The 12,334-nt window shown below is 42.6% G+C and overlaps 1 protein-coding gene across 2 annotated transcripts in view; it reads left to right on the top strand.

Moving 5' to 3' along the window:
* Window positions 1–12,334, top strand: part of CERKL (CERK like autophagy regulator) — a 285,626-nt gene that overhangs the window by 241,436 nt on the left and 31,856 nt on the right. For both annotated transcript variants that reach the window (XM_073577491.1, XM_073577490.1), the window contains 3 exons: window positions 3,317–3,391; window positions 7,686–7,863; window positions 9,808–9,870. In XM_073577491.1, coding sequence (XP_073433592.1) covers window positions 3,317–3,391; window positions 7,686–7,863; window positions 9,808–9,870 — 316 coding nt within the window. The remainder of the gene's footprint in view (window positions 1–3,316; window positions 3,392–7,685; window positions 7,864–9,807; window positions 9,871–12,334) is intronic.

Here is a 12,334-nt window from a genome sequence, read left to right as displayed (position 1 = left end):
AGGTGTTTGAATTTCTGGAGAGGTGGCAGCTCTCACCAAGAAATTTAATGCGCATGAGACCATCCACACAGATGCTTGCTCAAGCAGGGTCTGAGCAGCCCCTAATACGTGGGCCAACACCTCAACCCCTTCCTCCCCCTACCCATCCTTCTATTCCGCAGCCCCAAATGTCTTCATCAAGCCAACCCCACCAATATGGCCACTTGTACCCACCCAGTGTTGGAGGCTGGTCCCAACCTGGTTGGGGACGATCTGGCTATCTTGGTGGGTATGAGCCACGGGCCTACCAGAGCCAACAAGAAGCCCCTCACCATCATCATTATTACTCTGGCCAGTATCACCAACAGGCCCAGGAGGCTGGACAACAACAGCATCATGGGCAACAGTATGGCCCTACACAGGGCGATGTTGGCCACAATGTCCAGCAGCACCCACAGGCTGTTCCTCCCCGTTCCCCTTCCCCTACATATGAGGATTTATGAATCAAAAGTTTGGAGATGTCCAGTAACATGTAACTGGTGCTTCTAATCTAGACAAAAAAACAGGTGTTCTCCTTCACCAACATTTAGAACATAATTTAACACTCACATTTTTAAACAATGTTTTCCAAACATATGAAACAATCCATCATGACAGGCAACGCTACCTCACGCCTTTCACACAGATATTACATGTGTGTATAAAAGAGAAGATTTAAATGCGCTATACTGTTACCTGAAAGGATGAAAATAGCTAATCACTTGCTAATGCATAGGAAAGGCGTGCTTGCCTTTAGTTAAGTAGTCAACTTTGTTATTAGCATTCTCTAGTAAACCAATTTGAGGCGACCAGCATTCACAATATCACGCTCTCTCTATGTCTTAACAAGTGAGTTTTGTATTTTCATCCTTTCCAGTATAGAATGCTTAAATATTGTCTGTTCTACAGACAGGTAATATCTGTGTGAAAGATGTGAGGTAGCCTTGCCTGTCATGGTGGAATCTTTCTATGATTGGAAAACATTATGAGGAAATGTGAGTGTTATCTTATTGACTTTATTTAGGTGATGGAGCTCACCCTTTGTTGCCTAATCAAGGTTAATGTAGGCATGCAGCAATGTTGTTATTGCATAATGTTTGTTGCATTTTTTTTCTGCAATGTTAATGTTACACCAAGTTAAAGAAGGCCCAAAGGGTCATTTTGGCCATTGCCAAATTTGTGTTCTGGCAAAATTATGTTTGCCTTTAAGCAAAACCCAAAAAAAAAAGGCAAAACTAAAAATTTGTCTACTCTAGTTAACGGCTCTGTGTGATTTCTCACTATCCCTCACAACATACTAACAGACACCAACCAATGCAAATAAACACTCATAGAATCATAAAAAGGCTTGAGTAATATATATTTAGACACACTTTGAAAAAAAAAAATTATAACATAGACACAGCATTCACTTGCCAAGAAGTTGCCCCCTCAGGTGAGATAAAGTAATTCGTGAATATATCACGCACTTTGAGGCCAGAGAGCGGTCTACGTTGAGGGATGATAGGTGGTCTCACCCTGCGCACATTGTCCGGCCTACGCACAACACCATCAGAGGAGGAACAATCATGTATCCTGGTGAAGTTATGCAGAAGAACACAGGCTTTGACAACTTCATTCACATTTTGCTCACTCAACTGAATGGCAGACTGGAGTACCCGCCATTTGGCACAAAGAATCCCAAAGGAACACTCCACCAGTCGCCTAGCACGTGATAGGCGCTAGTTAAAAATTCTGCGCCTGTGGTCAAGGTTGCGCCGGGGATATGGCCTCATGACATTACGTGATAACTGAAAGGCCTCATCTGCCACAAGGACATAAGGGACTGATTGTTCGGGGGAGCCTGGTAGCTGGCGTGGTGGTGGTAGATCCAACTGGTTGGTGCGTAGCCGCCGACCCATTATGGAAGTATTGAAGACTCTAGAGTCTCCCATCCTTCCATAGGCCCCAATGTCAACAATTATAAACTTGTATTGAGGGTCGGCCAGAGCCAACAATACAACAGAAAAGTATTGCTTATAATTGAAGAATTGGGAGCCTGAGTTCGGCGGCTTACGCACCCTGATATGTTTGCCATCCAGGGCCCCAATACAATTTGGAAACTGGCAGTCCTCCTCAAAGTCCCTTGAAATCCTTAACCAGTCTTCCATCCTGGGCTCGGGTAGGACCACCTGATGGAGTCTTGTCCAGATTTCTGCACATGTAGACCTCACTATGCCTGAAATGGTTGACTTTCCAATGAGAAACTCATGGTGGAGGGCGGCATAAGACAGGCCAGTGGACAGGAAGCTGTAGAACAACAGAAATAGTACAGGTTAGAATGGGTAAAGTAAAAAAAAATCAGTTACATGCCGACCAAACTTGGTAGGAAATGAGAGAGAACAACACACACATATTTGGTGGCACAATGACTAAGTGATATGCAGTACATATTAGATGTTACATTCTGCTGTGTCAGGTGAAACATATGTTGAGTAAGATGAGGGTATTAAACTTTGTCCAAGAAGGCCAAAAAACATAATTTATCACACACATTATGAACATAGAGAATGTGGTCGTGGAGTACATACCGTATTGTGAGTAGAAGTCGCTCCTCTGCAGATATGGCTTTGTGCATCCTAGTGTCCTGAAAGGTGATCCCAGGGCGCACTGTCTCCAAGAGGCGATCAAATGTGGAAATGCTCATTCGACAGTACTGGTAAAATTTGTCCGGATGCTCCCGCAGAGACGAATAGAGGCGGTGAAAATGACCTCTTGTGAGTCGTTGCCTCAAAAGTGGATGTACCCACATGCGTCTCCTCCTCCGCGGATCCACTATCACAGGATATGGTTGGCCAAAGCGCCATGACAAAAGCCAGGTAAAGAGAACCTGCTCAGTTGTATTGAATGTCAGACCCTCGGCCATGCTGCACAAAGAACACCAACACACCTCGTGAAAGCAAGGTGAGAAATGTACAGAATGTAGGCAGCCACCTGTTTCTGAGTGTCTAAATAGGGTGCAGGCTAATGATTTAAATTGTTTGCAGGCCTCAAAACCATTAAATGTCCATTTTGCAAGGCTGCGAGAAAATCTCGCCATACGGATTGCATACGGATGCCACACGGATTACATACGGATGCACACATGCGCAAAATACGCGACCACACCTTGCTTACGGATGACCTACGGAGCACTGTTTAGGGGTCATTGATCCGTATTACGCATGTAAAATACGGAGCGTATTTTGCGCAGGTTAGTGTGACTCCAGCCTTATGCTTATTTTCCCTAGATTAATAATTTGCTTTTATTGTTTTCTAGGCACCACCGATGTTTTGGCTTATTCCGTTCATGGCATCAGGCACTCGGTAACTGCTGCATTACATATCATCATGGGTAAGAATCATTGGGTGGACAGAGCAGTATAAGTATTAATGGGGCTGTCTGGGCTTATGTGTTTTTTTTAATAATTATCATTTTACTAAAAAAAAAAATTATTGCCTAATTTTTTTGTATAAAAAATATTCTTGTTTATCGTTTATGGCTGGTTGCAGCCCCATGTAAAGAAATACAGTCTCTCTGCACGTTACATCCACTTTGATAGAGTAACCGAGTTCATTTTTTATGTCTGAATTAGATGCATCAATAAGAATTAGACAATTACACTGTGCAGACAGATGGTGACGCTGACAGTCGCTTTGCCAATTCATAATAAGATACTAGAAGATGAACAAATCTTTTGAAATGTGAATTCTCCAGCTTTGTAGAGTTTTTTTTCCCCCAAAATTTGACTTTCATGCAAATCACAAGTACTTTCATTTAATTGATAAGACATATATAAGGCTAGTTTCACACTAGCGTTTTGGAGCGCAGCGACGGCCTGCGCACGGCCGCCGCTAAGCACCGCCCCCTGCCGCGCCCCGTCGGTAGCTCCGCCCACCGGCGCATGACGCTGCATGCGCCCTGCGTCCCCTATCTTTATCACAGGGGGCGCAGGCCGTGCGCAGTATGCGTTTGGCGGCGCATGCGTCCTTTTGACGGTGCGCCGACCTGCGCCAAATGCAACCTGCTGCATTTTGGTTGCGTCGGCGCACCGTCAAAAAGGCGCATGCGCCGCCAAACGCATACTGCGCACGGCCTGCGCCCCCTGTGGTAAAGATAGGGGATGCAGGGTGCATGCAGCGTCATGCGCCGGTGGGCGGAGCTACCGGCGTGGCGTGGCAGGGGGCGGGGCTTAGCGGCGGCCGTGCGCAGGCCGTCGCTGCGCTCCAAAACGCTAGTGTGAAACTAGCCTAACACTGTAAGGTCTCCTAGAACTGTTTACGACTCATTTCAAGATCTTTTAACTCAAGGGCAACCTTCATATTGTCAAAGTGACCTTAACATAGCTGTTCTTCAAAGCTCTGCAGTCACACACTATCTGTAATGCTTATTCAGTGTTTTATCTCCCTATATCTATTGCTGACCTCAGAGCTTTCGTGTCCTCTCCCTGTCCAGATTCACCACAACAATGGCCGCTGCATTCCCTGCCTCTGATTTTAAACAGGCTATGATACCAGACAAGGTAGATTTGGTCTGATCGTCGTAGACCAACTCCAGATTTCCTGGTATCTTGGCACATTGAATCCCCGCTGATGCTGCAGTAGCTGATAATAAATGCCATACAGTAGTTGTGTTACACATAACCCCATAAGTTAAGCATCTCATCTCATATCTACATTGCTAGCTATCCAGCACAATTTGGATAAGACCCTATTAGCGCTTTACGGTTCTTTTAGCATCTTTTAACCAGCTATGATAGTCCCTTTTGATTGACTGTGCTATACCATGCGATGTGATAACTGCAAGGCGTTATGAAGAGGCCTGCCTGATTGCACCTGTACACAGAATAGCCTTTCTGGTTGATGTAATCTTTTGCAATGTGGAAAATTGCTGCGTCCATTTTAGGCGATTCACACCAATGAAATTGCAAATTGTTCAAAACCGCCAGGTTCAGCGATTTCCTAGAAACAAATCATGAATTCGACCTGCTCATTTGTAGTAGACGCCTATAGGTGGCACAAGAGACAAAATTCCTCTGTTCGGGGGGTGGGGAGAAGGTATTTTGCATGTCTTTTTGAAGTGTGCAATTGGTGAGAAAACTCACAACCAGCTAAATCTCTGCAGGGAGATCTAGCATCCTCTTTACCTGTAGTTCATGCATCCTTGATCTTAAGGCCTCAGTCAGATGTCTGTTGTTTCTTTTTTTTCTTTTGTTTTCCGCAAAAACCCGCCCATTTTTTATCAGTGTGATGGATCGGATTTTCTTCTGTTTTAGGTCTGTGTGTCCTTTTTTTTTTTTCTTTTTAAAGAGAGAGCGGAATATGCAGCTCACCTACCGCTGGTTGGTCGCATGGTTGCTTGCTAACTGGTGGATAAACAGAAGCCAGGGTCCAAAATTAATTTATAAAAACCTGTAATTTATTTATTTAAGCTAAAAAAATGTATTCCGGGAGACTCCACAAACAGGAGATTTGAATTTCTCTAACGCGCTTTAGACACATCTAGCCATTGATCGTAAGATGCTTTATTGGATATTTACATGAGGAGTCCCTGGTGCACCCTTGGTATGGCCAAAGGCTCAGTGAATCTTTTTGCGTCCTCAATTAGCATCCTCCGCACTTGCCCTCACTTTAATTGACAGCACTCACTTTGGAGCACTGCCTGAATTGAATCCCCAGTTCTGCATGCACTGACACTGCAGGATCCCCCTGGGTGCATACACAGTGTCAGGGTGTGCATGCTCTCATCCCTCTCTACTGTCTGCAGTGGTTGCTTGCAGCACACCAAATCCCACTGTAGCAAGCGGCTGATCCTGACAGAAGTGAATGAGAACATGCCCATACTGACAGTGCGCTCTCGGCTGCTGCAGTGTCAGTGCGCTCAGGATTCCATTCAGTCAATAAAGTGAGCACTGTCAATCAAGCTAATAGGTGCAGAGGATGCTAACTGAGGGGTGTGGAGAGGTGCACTGAGCCCCTTGCCATATAAAGGGGGCACCAAGGACCCCTCATTTGTGTACATTATGTAATAAAATAGTTTTCATATAAAACAAAGTAGTAAAATCTGTACTAGAGAGATGACAGTTTCCTGTTTGAAAGTGGTTTAATTTGAGTTTTGGGGATGAAAGATGTGAAAGATTTTCGGCTCACACATGGAGTAATCTGGAGATTCTAAAGAGCGTCGGTGACATCAATGAGGAGCAGAACCGCGGTGGATCCCGGAGAAAGCGTCGGTAGGGGAGTATATTAATATACTCTAAATGGGGGTGCTTCTTTTAAGTTACGGTGCATTGTGCTGACAGCAGATAACTTAGCAGGACAGCTTCGCCACATTTCCTTTTCGTAACTCAGGCTGTAATATTAGGATCAAGCACAATGATTCCGAAGAGTAAACTCCCCAATACTGCATCCTAGTGGCCGCTCTAGATATAGCACCCAATAAGGATTCAAATACAATCAGTCCAAAAAAAGATACAAGCATTTTCATGGTATAGGAGGCAAATGAAGATGCATATGTAATAGTTTACTCTGGTATTTTCAGATAATGTCCATTTCTTTGTTCTAATGTGTTCTTAAGGCATGTAATGAAGCGATTGTGAACCAACTTCTTCCTTCAAGCCTTTTTGCTTCACAAGCAAAGTTTTCATGCTTTTATCAATAGGTTACATTTTACACTTCTTTGTTCTAGGCTTTATTCACACATCAGTATTTGCATGCTGAAACCAGGAGTGTCTCCAAAATATAAAAGGTGTCCCAATCTTTCATTTATAGTTTTTCTCTATAAGTTCCACTCTTGGTTTTGGCAAACACTGTTGAAAAATACTGATCTAATACTGATATATGAATAAGCCCTTGGAAACATTTTATACATATAAGTTTATTTTAAAAGGGGTTGTCCACTACTAGGTCAACCAATTCTTAAACTAAATGTTATGCCCCAATAACATAATAAAGCCTGTACTCACCTCCCGTGCCGGCGCCGTACCTGCAGAGACAGTGATGGCAGAACTGATTGGGGGCGCTGTCCTTACATGTTACAATACCACATTACAGCCCCGGAGAGAGCGAGTGCCGACACCACGGGTATGGCGCCAGCACGGCAGGTGAGTCTAGGCTTTATTATTTTATTGGGGCATAACATTTAGTTTAAGAAGGGGTTGTCCTAGTAGTAAACAACCCCTTTAAATTAGAGTTTAAAGGGGTTTTCTCATCTTATTTCAGGAGAGCACTCTCTCCTCAACCACCCAACTTCATGATTGCTGGTGGAATGGTGCTTCTGATTGACTGGTGCTTCTGATTGACAGTCTAGACCAGCATTGTCAAGTTTCTGGCCCAAACTGCTGATGCTGTTGTATGAGTTGGCTGTGCCTCTGAAACACAAATGGCACCAAAGCTGTCCGAGAACGAGAGTTAATATCGCACCCCAGTGATTCCAGCCAGCTTCAATGCAGTTCTTACAAGCGCAGTAGAAAAGAGCTTGTAAGCACAGCACAGAGTGGTGGCCAGTCCTTCAAGCAATGAGCTGTACGCAGAAAAAGAGAAAATTGTAATTTAGAGAAGGAAAGGTATCAAATTTTAGTAAACTGTAAGTTGGAAAGTTGCGTTAAAGTTGAAGCTAGCCCTTTATCATATCTGCTTTCACATTTCAGGGAACATCCAACCAGTAGACGCCTGTACTTTCAGCAGCGATGACAAGCTTCTGCGATTCGGCTTTTCATCCATGTTTGGATTTGGAGGACGGACTCTCGCCCTTGCAGAAAAGCATCGGTGGATGCCCTCTAGTCAGAGAAGAGACTTTGCAGTGATTAAAACACTTGCAAATCTAAAGTTGGTTTATTATTTTTTTCTGCTTAGATGTAGAAATATTAATAATAAGCACAGAGGACAACTATCAAAGTGTATAGATACACCCCTCTCTGTAAAACTCGTATGATCTACCATACATCACATAATAATGATTGTTATTATAGATTTTGTTTTATAGGTGGGACATTTTAGAATTTAACTTAATGGTCATAAAACTATTATTTTGTAATATACCGTAATATCAACAGTATAGAATAAACTAAAAAGTAGCAGTGCTGAACATACTTCAGACAGTACGATAATAACATTTCTGCTAAGCGCATATTATTCCGTGACCTGTATGCAAAACAAAAACGTATGCAAAAGTGATTTGAAATAAAAAATGTGAAAGATAAGTAGAAGAACTGAGTGGAGAGGGGGCTCATAGAAAAAAATGAGGGTCTTTTTGCCTAAGTATCCTCAACAGGAGGTGCAGGTGCCTCCATTCCACATTTTAGTTTGCTACTACTGACCCATCTCTTCAGACCTTATTCCTGTGCAGGTTCTTCAATACTCATTGAAAAATTGAACATCCAACCTAACCTCAATCCCCCTTCCAGGGACGGATGTCAGACCTAGTTATTCCTATATTTAATCATCTAAAATAAGCCCAACCAATTAAACAATGTGTAATAGAGTCATGGGAGGAGATAAGATTAATAATCTTGTAGAAATAGATTTATTCTAACTTGTATTTATTAAAGGGGTCTTCAGATTTTTTTAACTGAATCGGCATGGTTCTGTTAAAGATAATAAAATCATCTGTCGCTACCCTTCCTTAATTCCAGAGCTGTGTCTGTACTACCGCTTCGACGAATGTCTGCACGTGAAATATACATTTCGTGTATGTATATATTTATTTAGGACTTCTTACAAGATGCGATACTCCGTGGAAAAGGTAAGGATAATACTAATTAAAAAATGTAGTATTTTTGGACCTGGTGGGGGGCCCGGCCTAGTAGCACATGCGCATCAATGGGGCATGGGAATTCTATACTGGACGGAGTAAGGGCAAAAGCACATGCATCTCATGAGAGTCAACCGACTGAGTGGAGAGAACCCCCTGTATAAGTCATGTGGTGATTATACTGTATTTATATATATAATATGTATGTCCTGGACTCAGCATCTGTTTTCCATGTATGCCGTTCATTACCATCCACCCAGAGCTAAGTGTGCAAAAATGCCTTGTGTAAATGTCGGCATATATATGTACCCAGTACAAAGTTGTGAGTAACATACACTTATTGGAAATTAATAATTTGATTTGACTTAATTACTTAATTTACATAGTAAATGCTGTACTGGTGATGTCACATCTACAGTGCTGCAGCCAATCACTAAGCTCAGCATCTGTTTCTGTTTACATCAATAGAGCCACTGAGGCCAGTGATTGGCTGCGGCGCTGTTGACATGATGCAACCTGTAGACAATCATTGGCGCATTGGCGGAGACACCAGCACTGGAATAAAGGAGGATAAATAACAGATAATTTTTTAATTTTTAATACGACCATGCCAATTTTGTTAAAGAAGATGAAAGGGAAAAACCCCTTTACTGTAAATAACAGCATATGAATACTGTAGGTGGTCCTACTGTCGATCCCGGAGTGAGACTGCCCACTGGACTAGTAAACCCGGGTGAGCTGGGATTTAAATCAGTTAATCACATTCGTTATACAATTTTCCCATCTCTTTTCCACAGTTATATACCCGTCTTTTCTCTTTCTGCTCTATCTGTGTCCTGTGGCTGCCTATAGATCTGTAGATAGAACTTTATGTTCCTGGCAATTTTTACAAATTATAAAGAAAACCGGATCGATATTTATATTGGATGAAATTCTGTTACTAATGTTTGTCAGTTATTAGATATTACATAGGATGAGATTTTACTGATGGTAAGGGTTAATTGTGTGTTTTTTTACAGACCAGATAGCTGTGATTTGTCATTTTTACCTATCAGCAACCAACAGTTTCCAGCCCAGAGCAAGTAAGAAAGTGCATACTCCCGCATTAGGCCTAGTTGACACCTTAGGCTACGTTCACACTAGCGTCGTGTGACGTACGTTGCAATGCGTCGTTTTGGAAGCAAAGTTGCCTGCAGGATGCGTTTTTTCTCCATAGACTTGCATTAGCGACGCATTGCAACGTATGGCCACATGTCGCATCCGTCATGCGACGGATGCGTCGTGCTTTGGCGGCCGCGACGCACAAAAAAATGTTTCATGTATCGTTTTTTGGTGCGTCGTGTCCGCTATTTTCGACAGCGCATGCGCGTCCGAAACTCCGCCCCCTCGTCCCCAGACATTACAGTGGGGCAGCGGATGCGGTGAAAAACTGCATCCGCCGCCCCCATTGTGCAAAGTTTTCACAACGTGCGTCGGTACGTCGGCCTGACGCATAGCGACGGGCCCGTACCGATGCTAGTGTGAAAGTAGCCTTAGTAATTGCTCAGTATTTTGCATCAGTGTTTGTATTCCAAAACCAGGAGTTGAATTTAGGCTAGTTTCACAAGTCAGTGGCTCCGGTACGTGTAGTGACAGTTTTTTCACGTACCGGAGACACTGACACATGTAGACACATTCTGAGGAATGTGTCTATGCAGATGTCAGCGTGTTTTCACAGACCGTGTGTCCGTGTGCAAAATGCGCTGACATGTCCGTTTTTGTGCAACAGCACGGATCACACGGACCCATACAAGTCAATGGGTCCGTGTAAACACGTACCGCACATGGATGGCGTCTATGTGCTGCCGGTGTGCTTTTATAGGAGTCATAGGGTTAACATTGAAGCCAATTTTTTCACTACATGGACACGGACAGCATACGGCTCACACACGGACATACGGATAGCACACGGATCACACACGGATGGCCTACGTATCCACACGGACACAAGTAGCTCTGGTACCGGTTTTTCCGGTACCGGAATCATCTGGATGTGTGAAACCGCCCTCAGAGGAAAACTGTAATTGAAAGACTGACCCTGTTCTGTGTTTTGGACGCAGTCCTGGTTTCGGCATACAAATACTGATGAAATACTGATCAAAAATACTGATGTGGGAATGAAATCTTAGATACAGTGTTGTGGATTGTCCAATGTACTACTTGTATTGAAGAAACTGATGAACTCTCTTCCCGCTCCGGTTACTGAGTTCTATCATATTCTTTTCATTACAAGTGTTTTTAACTGTAGAACTAGTGCAGTACGTGGCACTAACCATGATGTAGAAATGCAGGTACCCGGTAGAGCCCCTTAGGGTGTGTGCACACGTCGCAGATTCTGCTGCGGATCCGCAGCAGATTTGGCCCTGCGGATCCACAGCAGTTCCGCAGACATTGTACAGTACCATGTTAGCCAATGGGATTTCAAATCCGCAGTGCAGATGCTGTGGATTTTTCCATGCGGATTTGCTGCGGTTTTAAATCCGCAGCATGTCAATTCTTTCTGCGGATTCCGAAGCAGTTTGACACCTGTTCCATTGTCCAGGTGTCAAACCGCAGAGGAAAACCACAGGCAAATCCACAAATAAACCACAGGTCACTTTACCTGCGGTTTTACCTGCAAGTCCGTGCGGAAAAATGCGCAGCTGAATTGGCAGCGTGTGCACATACCCTTAAAGGGATTCAGGGATAAATACAATAAAAATTACTAATTGTTTTAAGCACTTTTTTGAGTTGAATTCAATTTGTTTTTCTTTTTTGTGTTGTTTTTTTTTCATGCCACATTCTTTACTTTAAAAAAATTAAAATCTTGCAATATGCACATTGACCACTGTGGTTGTGTTAGACTCATTGGCTCTCCGACTCATCAAAGCAATTGCGTCAGAATTCTGCTATGAATCACTTTGAAAGCAGTCTGTTTCTGCTAATCTACAAGTGGGTCTCCTGAAAGAACAGAAAGTAGGAGTGTAGAACAATCCCATTGGCCAATGATAAAATGGCAATATTTCTATTTTATTTTCAAACAGATTGTGATATGAAAAATGAATAAAAAAAAAAAACAGAATAAAAAAACAAAGAAAAAAAAAATGTAGCATATAAACCTGATTCAAATTATAAGTCATTTTCTGATGATAAATTGCCTTTAAAGTTAATTTACCATACTTTTTTTTGGTGACCCTTTGTATTAGTCAGACATTGGCTGTGAAACCATGTCATATCTTCTGTTATAAATGAAAAACATTACTATATTGTCAATGCAGCCTAAAATATAAAAAAATATTTTGACAAACCCTGAAAAATAAATGCCCAATTTGTACAAATTCTCCCAGATATCATGGATGGTAACAGCTTTGCATCTATTCTTTCCCATCAGGATTGTGTTGATAACCAAAGTACGGCATCACGCTGCGTTATACTAATTTTGATAAAAAAAACACATTTGATCAACTATTGGTCATATCAGATAAAGCTTATGAGGCTTGTTTAATATCATTTGATTTTGAATGAAAG

The sequence above is a fragment of the Dendrobates tinctorius genome, unplaced genomic scaffold (assembly GCF_039654945.1).
Source record: "Dendrobates tinctorius isolate UK_male_01 unplaced genomic scaffold, ASM3965494v1 ptg000056l, whole genome shotgun sequence".
NCBI classification, from domain to species: Eukaryota; Metazoa; Chordata; class Amphibia; order Anura; family Dendrobatidae; genus Dendrobates; species Dendrobates tinctorius.
Note: the sequence above shows the minus strand (reverse complement) of the source record. Positions and strands in the feature narration are given on the sequence as shown.